The sequence below is a fragment of the Centroberyx affinis genome, unplaced genomic scaffold, assembly GCF_046629955.1.
Source record: "Centroberyx affinis isolate AG114_WGS23_722 - 3 ecotype Tasmania unplaced genomic scaffold, CSIRO-AGI_Caff_v1 ptg002313l_1, whole genome shotgun sequence".
Lineage (NCBI taxonomy): Eukaryota > Metazoa > Chordata > Actinopteri > Beryciformes > Berycidae > Centroberyx > Centroberyx affinis.
In genome coordinates, this window is record NW_027280584.1 from 95,174 (window position 1) to 110,070 (window position 14,897).

The 14,897-nt window shown below is 41.7% G+C and overlaps 1 protein-coding gene across 1 annotated transcript; it reads left to right on the forward strand.

Moving 5' to 3' along the window:
- Positions 1 to 1,576: 1,576 nt before the first annotated feature.
- Positions 1,577 to 14,510, forward strand: LOC139655605 (cilia- and flagella-associated protein 100-like). Its single transcript, XM_071533046.1, has 18 exons — positions 1,577 to 1,601; positions 2,364 to 2,557; positions 3,674 to 3,783; positions 3,869 to 3,982; positions 4,067 to 4,143; positions 4,281 to 4,346; positions 9,861 to 9,958; positions 10,068 to 10,257; positions 10,422 to 10,486; positions 11,074 to 11,237; positions 11,320 to 11,400; positions 11,598 to 11,765; positions 12,176 to 12,218; positions 12,305 to 12,459; positions 13,162 to 13,297; positions 13,632 to 13,834; positions 13,970 to 14,063; positions 14,373 to 14,510. The coding sequence occupies exons 1-18, from the start codon at positions 1,577 to 1,579 to the stop codon at positions 14,478 to 14,480; spliced, it is 2,091 nt and encodes a 696-aa protein (XP_071389147.1). The 3' UTR covers positions 14,481 to 14,510.
- Positions 14,511 to 14,897: the final 387 nt, after the last annotated feature.

Genomic DNA, 14,897 nt, shown 5'->3' on the forward strand with positions numbered 1-14,897 from the left:
TAACAAGATAGATAGAGATTTTTTTCATATTTTTTCTTATATTTTGACCTTATTATATAGATGATTTTATTTTCTCCTACATCCCCATAGGATTTTCTTACAGTGACCATCTCATACTTTCTGCATAGGATTTTTTTTCTCCTATAGTATCTCTATTGGATTTTCTTATGGTGACCATGCTGTTTTGTTTTGTTTTGTTTTATTTATTTATTTATGTCCTATGGTGTTATTATAGGATTCTCTTATCTGACCTTATCTTTCTATCTATGACCTTTAAAGTATTTTTTAAATCTCCTATAGTATTACTATAGTATTTTTTTTTAACTTATATACCAATTTTTTACCTGTAGCAAGTGAATGTTTTCCTGCGATATTTGTATAGTGTTTCTCTAAAATTGATCATAGGATTACTACACCTATTTTTCATTATAATAATGATGGCGAAGTCACAGCCTTCAGCATAATAGTAATAATATAAATGAACATGAAAACATGGGTCCGCTTTTTTTTAATCATTATTATAGCTATTATACTGTAGACTTCATAAATAGGTTAATTTCCTGGTCATTTATTGTAACCCCTTCCCCTTTCCAGGGGCCCCTGTGCTGAGTGACCGACAGTAACCCGCCAGACCAGAGCAAACTGTCAACATTATTATCAGAAAACACCGCATGGGGCAGCCGGGAGCAGTGTGCGCTCCTCCGCTGCATAAATCACCTGCCCGCTTGTTTACAGGACACTTAAAGAGCAGTAAATCCAGGCAAATTACTGTCATTGGAGTTGGGGAGACACCCGGTTATCAGCTTATCACAGCCAGTATCGGCCGGCGCATCAGAGCCGTACCATTCATCCCTACGGCGGGAGTCTTTACTATTCATTTTCAAATGTTGATGAAAATGAATGCTTCCGTACAGCTACCACGACCTGCATGTTTTGGAAATGACTGAGTTTATTCATTCTCATGCCGGGGCCTTACATTTATACTTGCAACATAACAATTAATCTATTTTTCAATTGTACAATAATAATAATAAACTAATCATAGCAATCAACATGCTTTGCACAAACTGATTTTACAGGCAGCAGTGGATTAAAACAAAAAGGGGAGCTTGTTAAATCCCGTCACATGTGCTGCTGCACAGGAGGGAATAAACTCATTTTGATTCATTTCCACTATCAAACTGAAGCCATCCGTTATTAGAACATACAGCATCGTGCTATATTCCCCTGCCCGTCCCCTTGGCCATGCATAACGCATGAGTAGGCGCGCTTCTCTCGCTCTCCTACAACGTAAACATGTTTTCGTCCAGCCTGCTGCTGCAGCATATGGCACCGAGCAGCCGAACGCACGGCCGAGATAAAAAGGCAAATAAACCAGATTCCTTTTCTTACCGTGTTCAGTCAACGCAAATATAATCCCAAACGCAAACGCGCGGTGAGTTTTAGTTTTATTCCTTGGCATCCGATAGGGGAGATCTACTGCCAGCGCATGATTTGCCCTTGAGACTCGCCATGCAGCAGCAGCAGCGTTCAGACTGGACTGAGCGCTGACTGAGTTGTACTATATGACCGTCACATGACTGCCAGTGTGCGCTACAAGGGTTTACGGGAGTGAGAAATAAGAGGCCGGGGACTGAAGGCTCGTCCCCGCTCTGCAGCCTGATTGGTCGGGAGGGTGGGGGCCGGAGGCGGGCCCTCCCGGCAACGTCCGTCAGGATTTGCGTGGAACAACATGTGGGGATGCTTTGCTGGAGGAGGGAAGAGGAGAAGAGGAGGAAGAGCAAAAACATTACACGGGGTTCCTTTGAAGTGGGGTGACTCGGGGATGTAGTGGGAAATAAAGCATACGTTGTTGTTTTTCTGAAAATATAAAGGATTTTTTTGCTTTTTATGAAAATTGATCACTGACTGGAGGTTTTAGTTTACCACTTAGAGAAAATAATATGCATAATACACTATTGCTAGATTCAGAGTATCACTTTATCAATGAGAAATTATACATAGATGTCACATAGAGAGAATCAACATATGCACATGTCACATAGAGGACCCTCCCGCCATGCACACACACACACACACACACACACACACATAAAACCAAGTGTCTTTAGAGAGGAAAAAAGTTTTTAACCTGCCCTCCCCCCATGCGCACACACACATACCCATGCGTAATAAAACCAAGTGAAAGAGAGGAGGAAAGCTTTTATTTTGAAAAGCGGTTAAAAAAAAAGAGGTTAGTTTTGGCGCACGTGTTTTATTTCCAACTGGAAGGAGAATAAAGCATATAAAAAATAATCAGCTATTACAAGGCAATTGCTATATTATGACACTCCGCCTTTATTTAACCCTCACTCTATTAACAGCTGCTTCTGACGCCGCGGAGGTTTTGTCGGAGGTAACTGTAGGTCAGCGTGGGTCAGCGGCCTTCAGCGCGGGGCTACTAGCCCGACGACAACAACAGCTACCGCGCTTCCTCAAATCTACAAAGAGAGGAACTCGCTCTCGCAGGAAGTATGCGGCCAAACCAGCAGAGCCGGACGGGAAGCCTCCTCCAAAGGCCCGTTCCTTTACTGTTTGTTTAAGCAGCCACTCCAGCATCCTGAGAGAAACACATGATCACAAGGAGATAGAGAGAGAGAGAGAGAGAGACACACACACACAGAGAGACACACGGCGAGTTATTCTGGGATTCTGCAATTAAGAGTAGCCGCTTAATTGGCGACGAGGCGGCAGACGTTTTCCAGCCCGCATTTGCCACAGAAGCGCCTGGAAATAGATTCTCAGGCTGCGTTTTAAATGCTGCGTCTTTTTTCTCTCTCTGCGATGATTGCGTTTAGCGATTAGAACAGGGATTTTCTTTCTTTGTTTTTCTGTAGTGGTATATAAAAAAGCTGGGTAAACCCTGACCTCCACCGATAGGAACAAGAATCAATTATACTTTCAGAAAGGCGTTCGCTTTTTTCCCCCCTTAAAGTCAAAATGAAACAGCATTTTGAGAGCAGTGTAAACCAATGAGAGATCCGTTAGGGAGAGAAAGGCAGCTTTATTTGATGGGAACTGTTCAAAAATCTGTGATGGTTTTATTGGTGGGACTCTTTGTGTGCGCTTCCTGGTACACGATGATGTCACCACTAAAGATTTTCCCTTCTCCAGGAAGTAAAAGTAATGAGATTTTGATTTTTTTTTTGGCATAAATTGTCAGACAGGTGTATAGTATGATAGTTTCAGTGTCATTTGAGGCCGGTGTCTCATGCTGCTTTAAGAGATCCTCATATCCTCATATGACTTACCTCAGTTTATACCGTTTACTATGATGTATACTATGATCATAAAGAATTATATCAGTCCAAAAAGGTGGTAAACTCTATTTCTGCAAATCCAAAAGCTGTGTAAACTGAGATTACCCTCCACTGCACCCCCCACACCAGTGATTCTCAACCTTTTTCATATCAAGGACCCATAATTTAGTCCACATTAGGGCCACAGACCCCCATTTGATGAGATTTTGTCTCTCGGACCCAAATCTGAGAAAATGTTTATTGTCAGATATGATTTTGTCCAGAATTCCATGACTATCTGTATTGTAGATAGTGAAATATAATCAAAACAGTTATTCTTCTGCATTCTCTAATTGTGTTCACTTCTTGTAAACTGATGAATCACAATTCATCAGTTTGCTGGGGACCCCCTGGAACCCCCTCGAGGACCCCTGGTGGTCCCCGGAACCCACGTTAAGAACCGCTGCCCTACCTCATACTGCAAGTCACTCTCCACGACCATACGGCATGTCAACAAATCGCTTCATTCATTCCTTATATGAAGAACAGCTTGGGAAACCCTGTATATCCTGCAATTCCTTCCCTTACAGTCCCTCCATTCCCGGGCGGTCGCTTCCCCCCTCCGACCCCACGGTGTCGTCAGTGGAGTATGAAGTGAAGGGCCTGACCGGGCGCACCGCGGGGCCCACGGAGAACGCGTTACAGTAACTCGAGGCTAATAGGGCGGACCGTGCGGAGCAGCGGGTCTGGCTGATCCCAGTTGACCTCTTAATCCAGGCATCAAACAGCTGGAGCCCAAACCATGAGGTTGTCGCCCCGGCCCGGCCCGGCCCGCAGGTTACACTCGAGCCTTCGTCTGGCCCGGGTAAGCGGTGCCGATTCGAGGATCAGTCGCTCGCCTTTGCCCTACTTCTCCTCCTCTGTCTCTGTCTCCCCCCCCCCCCCCCGGGATGCACAGAAGCCGGGAAGATGTGGAAATCAGGGTTCCTCTTTGCCCTCCAGAGATGCAGTACGCCGGAGGAGGCCACATCGCTGCCGGCAAAAGCTATCCGCGCGGAAATAAGCAAAGTGGGTTTATTCCAAATGGCTGCAGCATGTGAGATATTACTGACATAAGATGTGACACTGCTGCACACATTTACTCAATGCATGCCTATATGTGGTTAGGGGGAAAGCACATGCTAAAAATTTACCATTTTATTTATTTTCACTTCATTACTTAGGTACAGTCTCATCAATTTTTAATAGATTTCTTCCTTTTGTTTGAACTTTTCCTCCATTTCTTCTATTTGTTTTTTTTCAATTCTTTTCAAAACAACTGCTTTTCTTGATTCTCATGATTTTTTTTGTCATATGTGTTCATATGATATTGTAAGATTGGGCCCAATTATCTTTTGTTGTAATGCACGTTCTATCGATGCCTTCTATCCAATGATAGAATGACAGTTGATGGCAGACAGGCATGGTGATTTGTGTCACTTACTGGCCACCATACGCTCTGCTGGAGATCTGTTGATGTTGTTGTAATTCCCACTGGTCGCCAATAGAGGTTGATGAATTTAATTAATTACTTAATGCCCCTTTAAGATAAGGATAGGCATGAATATATGATGTCATTTACTGAGTGGTTCAGTGCCAAGTTCAAAGGCTTATAGATATCTTAATAAAATCATAGTAGTGTTATCAGTTCTGCACCAGAAAATCCCCATGGGTGCACCAACTGACACCTTCACCATAGTTCCCAATAGATTCTCTATGGAGCAGCTCCAGATACTGGCTAGTCTCTCCCAGACCAAAGGAGTAACATGCATGAATTCTTAAATTGAGTGACATTAGCCTTTACACTCTCAGTCACAGTGCATTAAAAGACAACTGTGAGATACTTATTCTGAACCTCCGGTTCATTTAACATACAGTTAGCTGCTCCTGACAGAAAATGTGCCAAACTATTTGCATGAATTGGATTTGCATTAATCACCACTGAATTTGTTCAGAGCGCACAGCAGGCAACACATGCAGTCAAACATAGTGGAACTTGTCTGAGAACTAATTAAAAGATGATGTCAGTTATTCTACAGTTGGTAAGAGTGTGGAAACTTACTCTAGTGGCTGTTATGGCATCAAAGCAATATTCAAATCATGCTGCAGGGAGACACCAATCGATTTAACGAAGCCGCTATCTTCTTCTTTATGCTCAAAGACAGTCCAATCAACATTTGTGCCAATTAACATTTCTCTCCCAGAGCCAGAAACCAGAGAACTAGGACTAAAACATGTGATGAGATCAAGAATACCCAATTTCCCCGTGGGGATCATTAAAGTCTTATTTTGTTTTATCTCCATAGAGAATGAATTGGGGAGATTTTCTGTTTCAGAAATGACATCGGTACCACAGAACAAAGCTCACATAGGTATAAAAACTCTAACAAACTTTATGTGGCTCCACAAAATTTTCAATTCATTATCTATGGGGATATTATTCCCAGTGACATCACATGTTTAATCTAAGCTGTCTTGTTTTTGGCTTTAGGAGAGTGTTGCTCACACTGACTGTACCTATTGATTCTTCAAATTGGATGGTGTTCCCCTTTAAGTAGGCCATTATTAAGAGCACACCCTGATATAAAATGAGACCTAAGTCCATTCCAGTCATCCACCGCCCATATATGGTGCAAGTCGTGCACCTGGATAATATCTCCAGACATTTACTGTTGTGGCCCAATCTCTGCAAGGCACTTTCTACTTTGCAACACTGTCTGTTATGGCTGGCACTAGTCTGTGAAAGTTCCAGGAGCCTGGGTGTTCATCTGAGCATGTAACCATCACATGCACACTTAACATACTAATGGTGGATCATATACTATACTATTCCACTGTGGTTGAATGGCATCCTTTGTACTGTTACATGTCTGAAGATGCACTGATATATTTTATATACACTGTATATGTTGTTAAAGGGCCGATAAGTACAATTTTTTTTTTTTAGGAGATTCGATATGGTTGTTTGCAATTCCTACTGGTCACCAGCAGAGGTCGATAAAGGTTCTAGATGATTTAATGCCCCTTTAAATGTGCACAAAATATTCTGTCAGTTCATTCAGGCTTTTATATTATAGATTTTATATCCTCAAGACATAAAATAAAACACTGGAAAGTGGAGAGTACGGGACCTTTCGGGGTACAATATTAGTACCCGAATTGTTTTCTGAGAATAAACTGTGTTTGGGCTTTGGTACTATCTACATTAAAAGACTAGAATATTGGAAAGGGACCTGAGATCTGCAGCAGGGAAAGCACCATAATATATCTTCTTCTGAGTTGCTATGTCGAAATCGATGGCAAAAACCTCCTACTGGTCTGTCTCCTTGGCTGTTGACCTTTGGAAATGGGTCCATTTTCTGCCACTATGCTGATCTGCAATCAGATTTAGTGTCAGCTAGGTCAATTATTTAGAAAAATAGCATCCAGTCCAACACAAGTTAATGATAAGCCTTGTTAACCGGTGTGCGTGTGCGTGTGTGTGTGTGTGTGTGTGTGTGTGTGTGTGCACCCCCACCTACCTTCCACACATACCACACACACACACACACACACACACACACACACACACACACACACACACGCACAGGTCCAGAAGCCAGGTGTACAGACATCGGGTACAAGCACAGTTCCAGTACTTTGAGAATATTTTTAAAATCTCTGTATTCAGACTCTAAACCTCAGCACTTTGTTTATAACTTTCCAGACGTTTTCTTCGTGCATCTGCTAGTTGATGCCCAGATATAGATTAAATGTGAATTTGTACTGCATACAAGTGGAAAACACTGTGGACCAATATCATCTGTGTTTTGAAAAGAGACAAAATAAGATAGTATTTCAGGATTTCACTTTTTTAACTGATATTCCGAATACACTGACAGCTTTCATTTTATTTACATCTTAGTTCATCTGACTGTCTTATTCAGAGCAACCGACAATGAGTGCAACAGTTAAATAAGCTTCAATAAAAAGATCACCAACATGACAAGGAATTACATATATTTTAACCAGGATTGAGAATGCCTGCAGGACATCAGTGGGGTCAAAAGGTCAAAGAGGAAGGTAGGCAAGGAGAAATCACTGTAAAAATCCTATAATATTCCTATAGGGTCTTATAATGTGTCTGTGTTACTCAATAGTGACTTTATAGTGATGTTATTGTACTTGTGTTTGATCTGCTCTGGTATCACTATAATATTCCTATAATATTCCTATAGGGACTTATAGTTTTCCTGTGATATTTCTATTATATATGAATGAGTGCAAGTGTCAATAATTGCTTACATATTAACTAATATTGTGTTATCTAACTACTTATTGGAGTTTGTGTTTTCTGAATGGAAGCTATGGGGGGGAAGGTCTATCATGGTTTTGGCGCCATCTACTGGTAAGAAAATAGGTAAGGTTGATTGCAATGATGGTGCTTTCAAGTGCTGCCAGAAATATTGTAATTAAGAAAGAAATTAGCCAACAAAACGGTAAATAGAACTGAGAAAATGGGAATTATCTCTGATAACTGGGGAAACTAGACTTTCTAAGTAACTGCTCCAGAATATGACTACTATACATTTAAAATTTCAATTTAAATAATTAGTATTGTTGTATGTCGCTATTTTCACTCACACACAATAAAATAACCAAAGCATCAATTACAATCCTTATATGCATTTTTCCTTTTCCTTCTGCTGCTGCAGGACACAGTAGCTCTGTGCTGCTTAATTTATACAATGAAACAATAACAGCACCCGTACAAACCTACTTCTTTTACTTTTTGTTATTATTCCCGACCAAAAGCACTTGAATGGGGAACAAGTCGTATTTACGAAATCAAAATGGAGAAATAGGAGCTTAAGAGGAGACACCGAAGGCAGCATCAGTTACCATGACAGCAGAACACAACGTAAAAAAAAAAAGGGGGTAAATAGAGTCCAGTCTAAAGGAAACTCCAATCTAAAGAACAGTTTTTTTCCCGGATGCTTATATGATAAAGTTATTTCTATAGAAGATAGAGTGACACAGCAAACAGGTAGGTGGATTTAATTGTTGAATAACGTTACCTCCAAAGTGAAAAGGTGCTTGAAGGAAGTTTAATTAGCTAGCTAGTACTAGCCTGCAAGTTGCCATGTAACGTTAAGTTAACGTAACATTTTAACGCTAACGTTAACTGTTAACGTTACTCCTTTGTTAAAATTAATTGTAATGCTAGTTTCAAATGTGTTTGGAACAGTATATATGGCGCATTCACGACCACTGTTCTCTCTAAACTGCCAGTTTGGTGATTTACACGATATTATCAGGTTAGAGGAAACAAGGAGATAAATTGTTTTATCTCTGCGTTAACAAAGATAAAGTTACGTTAGGTCTGCGGAACGGACGCAGTGTGAGTCGCAGCAGGGCTCGTGCTCCTTCCCTCCCACTCTATCCAGTATGCACATGGTCCTCTGTTGGACCCTGACTAATTGCACTGATGGGAAGAAAACACAACAGAAATATACACTGGTCTAGAGAATATTGCACTGAGTTCCAGAGAATAAAACGGTAATATAACTATCCAGCCAGAACAGAGTTGAGTAAGTTATATGGCAGTAGGTGCAGGTGCTGGATACCAGCAATAGACTGCACTTGTCCATTTTGATACCATTGTTAAGTGTGGTGGTGTGCATTACTGTCTGTGTCTGTCTGTCTGTCTGTCTGACCCTAACCCTACTAGACATCTAATCATCATGTATTAACAACAATAACAGTAAAGACATTGTTAGGTAGATCATCAAATATACAGTAGGCTATATGTATATATGCTTCTGTGGTGCAAATATGACCATGTACAATTCATTTCCACTGTGTATTTCAAATGCATTTTGAGTCAATCATATTTCCTAGCTGTAATTTCTGACTTGATAACATTGGTTTGTCAAACCTCTGTCGCTGTTGCAAAAATGTATAATATTCTATAATATAATGCTTACATCTAGTAATTTATCACATCAACCAAATATTAATATTCATCAGTCATTGCTCCACTTTCTCCCCAGAAATGTAACATAAGCAGATTTGGAAGATTTGTTGGTATATAACATGGACTTTGCCATTGCTGAGTTGATGCCCTTAATGCAAGCCAGTATTGACATTAACAGAGAGTCTTGACAAATTAAATGCATCGCCTTTAGTGGAAATAGGCTGCCATTTGTATGTGTTGCAGGTCTGTGCCCCGCAGCCAAGTTTAACACTAAGCCAAGTCCGTGTGGGAAGCCAATAGTAGCCTTGAGCTATATTCATGACACTGAACTGCACTGGTTTGTCCCAGAGAGATGTTGCCAACACAGCCAAGTAAGTACATGCTACAATACCATGCCACACATAAGAAACAATCACAATGATCTCAACAATGATATCATCCCACAGAGGGACCAGAGGTGCGTTCAGGCACCCTTGTTGTTTCAGAGTCTGATAGTATTGCAGAATCTTGTAAACCAGGTACAAACAAACAAAACACTATATATGGTATTGTTTCCCATATGCACATTTATTTAATTCTGTGTGCAGACTTGAGAGTGAGGAAGACACGGCAGTCCCCGTTCAAAGTGCCAGACGACAACGACATTTTCCTGCTGAGGATGAAGGAAAAGGAGAAGCGAAAAGAGGTAGGTGTGTGTGTGTGTGTGTGTGTGTGTGTGTGTGTGTGTGTGTGTGTTTGAGTACAGCTGTGTGTATAACTGAAAACTGATCGCTTTTTTTCCCCTCCACACCCAGGAGACGTGTGCATATCTGTCTCTGCCCGTCCACGAGAAGACGACCCACGCTGGACGTATGAGGGCTCAGCAGAGGGAGCTGAGGAGAGAGCTGGTGGAGGAGGAGGAGGATGAGGAGCGGGAGAAGACGAAGAGTCGACCTAAAAGCCTACAGGGCAGACCCACCCTGAGGAGGGCCATGATGACAGGAGGTCAGCGGGGTCACATCAGTCAGGTCACATCAACTTTATTCAGGAAAGACTAGGAGAGAGTTGAGACGACAACTTCTCAGCAATAGTCTCATTTGTTTACAGTAATGTCTCAGAATGAATGTGGTAATGATTCATTGATGTTAAATATTAATGTGTCTCCCCAGAAAATGTGGAGAAAGAGAGCACAGTGGACTTTATTGCCAAGAAGCGGGAGATGTTTCTGCTGGAGGTAAGAAATGTCTTTAAGACCTTCACACAGCTGGAACGACATCCAGCTTCAAACCTTTATGCAAATGTGACTGTGTGATTGTTTACCGTCCATCTGCTCACTCTCCATCACTTTTTTATGAATAGTAAACTTGTTGAACTGAGCACTGACCTGCTTTTGGATTTGGTAATATTTTATAGTTTGTCCTCTAGTTAGGAAAAATGCAGCAGCATCAATCCTAACAAAAAAAAGTAAGTAAAAAGTATTACAATTACGGGTATATACGAGTTTAAAAATTACATTAGACTATCAAGCTAGCTTGTAAGGTTTCTGTCAAGCAAGAAGGATTTTATGACCTCATATTCATAATTTGCTCCAATTATATTCAATACTGTCCATGCAATAGAATAACCAGATTAATCCAAGTCAAAGCTACATGACCCTGTATTGTTTTCACATATTAAAACCCACTTCAGCTATTTATCTCTTAGAAGCATAAAATACAAGCATTAAATACAGTGTATCGTGTCTTCTTTCCACTACCCATCCTCTCCTCTCTTTTCTCTGCAATCCTCCATCCCCTCCTCCCCTCTCCGTCTCCTCCCCAGTACTCTCTGATGGTGAAGCGAGCGGAGATCAAGAAGTTGGAGGACGCCATCGTGAAGGAGGAGAGAAGGCTGAAGCGGGCCCAGCAGATGCTGGACGGCGACGCCCTTCTGTTTGAGGAGTTCCTCAAAGAGAACGACAAGAACTCCGTGGAGGCCATCAAGATGTAAGCTCTAACTGGATATAACGTACCTTATATATTAGGATGTGTGATATGTAATGCACATGTTGACATCGTCTTTGCACAGTGCTGAACAGGAGACCAAATCTAAACTGGAAAGGATGGCTGAGATCAAGAGGCTGACTACTGAAATGGTCACCATAACAAGGTAGAAGTCTTTTAATGTTGTCTACTAAACCTCTATGTGTGTATGTATGTTTTATGTTCAAAGTGATTACCCAGTAGTCGCATGGAAAACCACTATAAACAAAGGTGAATCATTTTTGGAGGTATTCCTCTACAATAGCTATTTTGCAGTGGAGCTCCACTTTTATGTGGCTCTTACCTGGTATTTCTCCCACACAGTGAAATCTCCAAGAATGAGGAAATCCTGAAGGAGTATAAAATGTATAAGGACTTTCTGTTCAAGCTGTCTCCTCCAGAGTGGCAGGAGGCCCAGAAGGCCAAGACTCTGCAAGCTAAAGCCCAAAGAGACGCTCAGGATAAGGACAAAGACAAGGAGACTGAGACCAAGTCAGGCATTAAGCGCGGTAAGTGTTTTCCCTGGGTGTAATTTAACACCAAGTGGAGGTAGAATCCAACATGAAATAGATTATAAGGCATGAAATCACTTTTTCACACAATACAAATTACAATTTTACAATGTATGACAAGAAAATATGATGATATGAATCACAGTTTAAATCACAATTGCAATATAGTATGTAGAGTATAGATGGCACTGGTATGCATGCAGGCTTGGAGAGCAAGGCGTCCGGTGCAGGTGGAGCGTTGCCTCCCATCAGAAGCTCCAGGCTGTCCTCCAGACAGAGCAGCAAGTCCTCAGCACACACACACAAACCGTAAGCAAACACCAACAAACACACTGATGGCTGTCATGTTGCACATAACAGAACCTAAAGTCTGTTTCCACGACATTTCAGGATCCCCGTTTCAAAGCTGGATAGCGACAGCTCGGAATATGAGGTTAGTTTTCCAGAAGTGAAAATCTAAATCCACTGAAGCGGCATCAGTCTTGAGTGTTCATGTGCGTGCGGTGTCGCCCCCTGCAGGATGAACCGGAGATATACTTCTCGGACCCCCAGCAGCTGTTGGATCTGCTGACGGAGCTGCAGGAGCAGAACCTGTCTCTGATCCAGAACTCCGGAGAGACTGAGGAGCAGCTGGAGGAGCTCCGCCAGGCCATGGAGACCAGCAAGAAGAAGATGTAAGCGTAATATATATTTAAGTGTATGTTGTGCATTTCAGGGAGCACAGGGTCACACATTAGCACTTTCTGAACACTGAAAAGGACAGGCTGAACTTTAAAGACCCTTTTTGACTTTAAAGACCCTTTTTTTACAATGTTTGTCCTTGGTAGACCTCTGTAGTGCAGTGGCTTTGCTGTGCTTTATTTACAAATGTATTGCGGTTTCTGTCGCCTTCTAGTGGTCCGAAAATTTTGCTTATTGCAGCTTCAAGGCAAGGCACCACAGATGAACAAGGAAAAAAAAAATCATAATTAAGAACTTATATATGGGCACAAATATAAACCCTTTTGTATTGTGACTTTTCTAATTTTCTTTTTTTTTCTTCCTCTTCATTAAATGGATAATTAAGTCGTTGGTAATTTACAGAGGGGTTTGTAAAAATAGGATACTCAGATTTTCCATGCAAAATTCCCCATAAAATAGAAATGGCAAAGATATCAAAATAAGCCTCTGTAAATTACCAGCTACTTTTGTAAAGATGCAGCATGACAAATTTGTTGGCCATATTTACAAGTTAAGCCAGAAACGTTTTTTACAGGGAATATGTTATTTTTCAGAAAACTGTGGAAAAAAACGTCAGCTAAACGCTTAAATTGTAAAACGTCCATCGTTTTACAATTTAAGACATCCATCCATTGCTCCTTCCTTCCTGTCTGAAGGGAACAGGATGCAGAGCAGCTCATGGTGCAGATCAACCTCATGAACCAGAGCATCGCCACAGAGAAGGAGAGGGCTGCCGAGCTCGAACTGAAGGTCCACTTCTTCAACTCTGAAAAATTCAAGGCAGGAGACCAGGTAAGGGAGCAGACTATGTTTAATTGCATTATTTTCCAACACCACTTCTTTTCAAATCGCGATTGAAAGCTGCACCGGGAAAAGTTTCAACTCCAATACCCAGAAAATCCTGTAATGTGATGTCAGTAAACTGCACACAGCACGCTCATGTTTACCAGCCCAGCCGCCAGCCGGTCTGTGATGCTTTATACCAAAGGAAACCAAAGGCATGAGAGAGGAAAAGATCTAACGCTGGCATTCGTAACCCGTTTCCATCACTTAACCTGGTTCATTCCGTCCCCTCTCCTCCATCCCTTCTCCATCTTTCCGTTGCACCTCCTCTCCTCGTTGACAGGACAGCATGTTGGACACTCTGGCCGGTAAGGTGGAGGAAGTGTACCGTTCCTGTGTGGATGACAAGAGGACCAACCTCAGCACCCTGCAGATGCTGGCCACCATCGAGAAGCACGTGTCTGTGCTGCTGGAGAACATGGAGAGCATCCCTGCAGAAACCCTGGAGAAAGTGGGGAAGATCAAAGACAGGGAGAGGAGGATCAGGTATGGACCGGTGACCGTCTGTGCTCTTTGGACCAGCTCCATTTAAAACCCTCTGGGGCTGAGCTGTCAAACAAGAGAAGCATATTTCCTCAAAGCAAATTTCTCTCTCTCCCTGCATCCTGTGTGATGTTGTAGGCAGCGTGAGGATAAGCAGAGGCAGCAGAAAGAACACCAGGAGGAAAGGGTGAAGAAGTCCTTGGAGAGATCTCAGGCCGACGTCAAGAGAACAGTAAGTCTTTCCCTTAAAGGTGCGACATGTAGCATTTTAAAGTCCCCATGAAATTAACTCATTGCTTTTACTTCCTGGAAAACAGAGTATCTTTCACAGTGACCGCATGCTGCACTAGTAGGTGTAAATATACATTTCTAACCAATAAAACCATCAGACTGAATGATCCCTCACTGCGTTGTGTCCCTTAACTGTTCAGTGTCTCTTCTACTGTAACATGTACTTAAGGCGGTTCTTATTCAGTAAAAAGTTTACTGTTAGAAACAAAACCAGTGACAAGGCTAAAACACCAGCCTTCTTTCATTTCAGAGTGGAAGAAAGCTCATGTCCAGATCCAACCCTGTTGCCCAGAAGATCAAGCTAAACAACGTGAACATCTCTGACCAGGAGGAAATCCACACCTACCTCTTAACCTGAAGACCCTGCTGACGGCCACAATAAAGGTCTACTTCTCAGACATCTGTACAGTTGAGAACTACAGCTCTTTGTACAAGTATTTGGTCATATTTTCAATAAAGCTGCATTTATTCATTTGTAGTCACAAGCTCTGTATGTGCAATGACTTCACCAGATGATTAATGCTCATGTTCTAGACATTTTCAGGTGGTGACTGGTCAGTTACACATATTGTAACATATTGCTCATATGTAGGGTTTTAATCAATTGTGTTTCCCATAATCTGCCAAATACTATATTCACATTGTTTTCATGGTTTTGCATTTCAGTTTTACTCTTTTGTGTTGACTGTCAGGATGGGCTTCATGAAAACTACCCTAATAAAAATCTATATCTGGTTATGTTAAAACATCTTCTTTTTTTATATTTAATCATTTT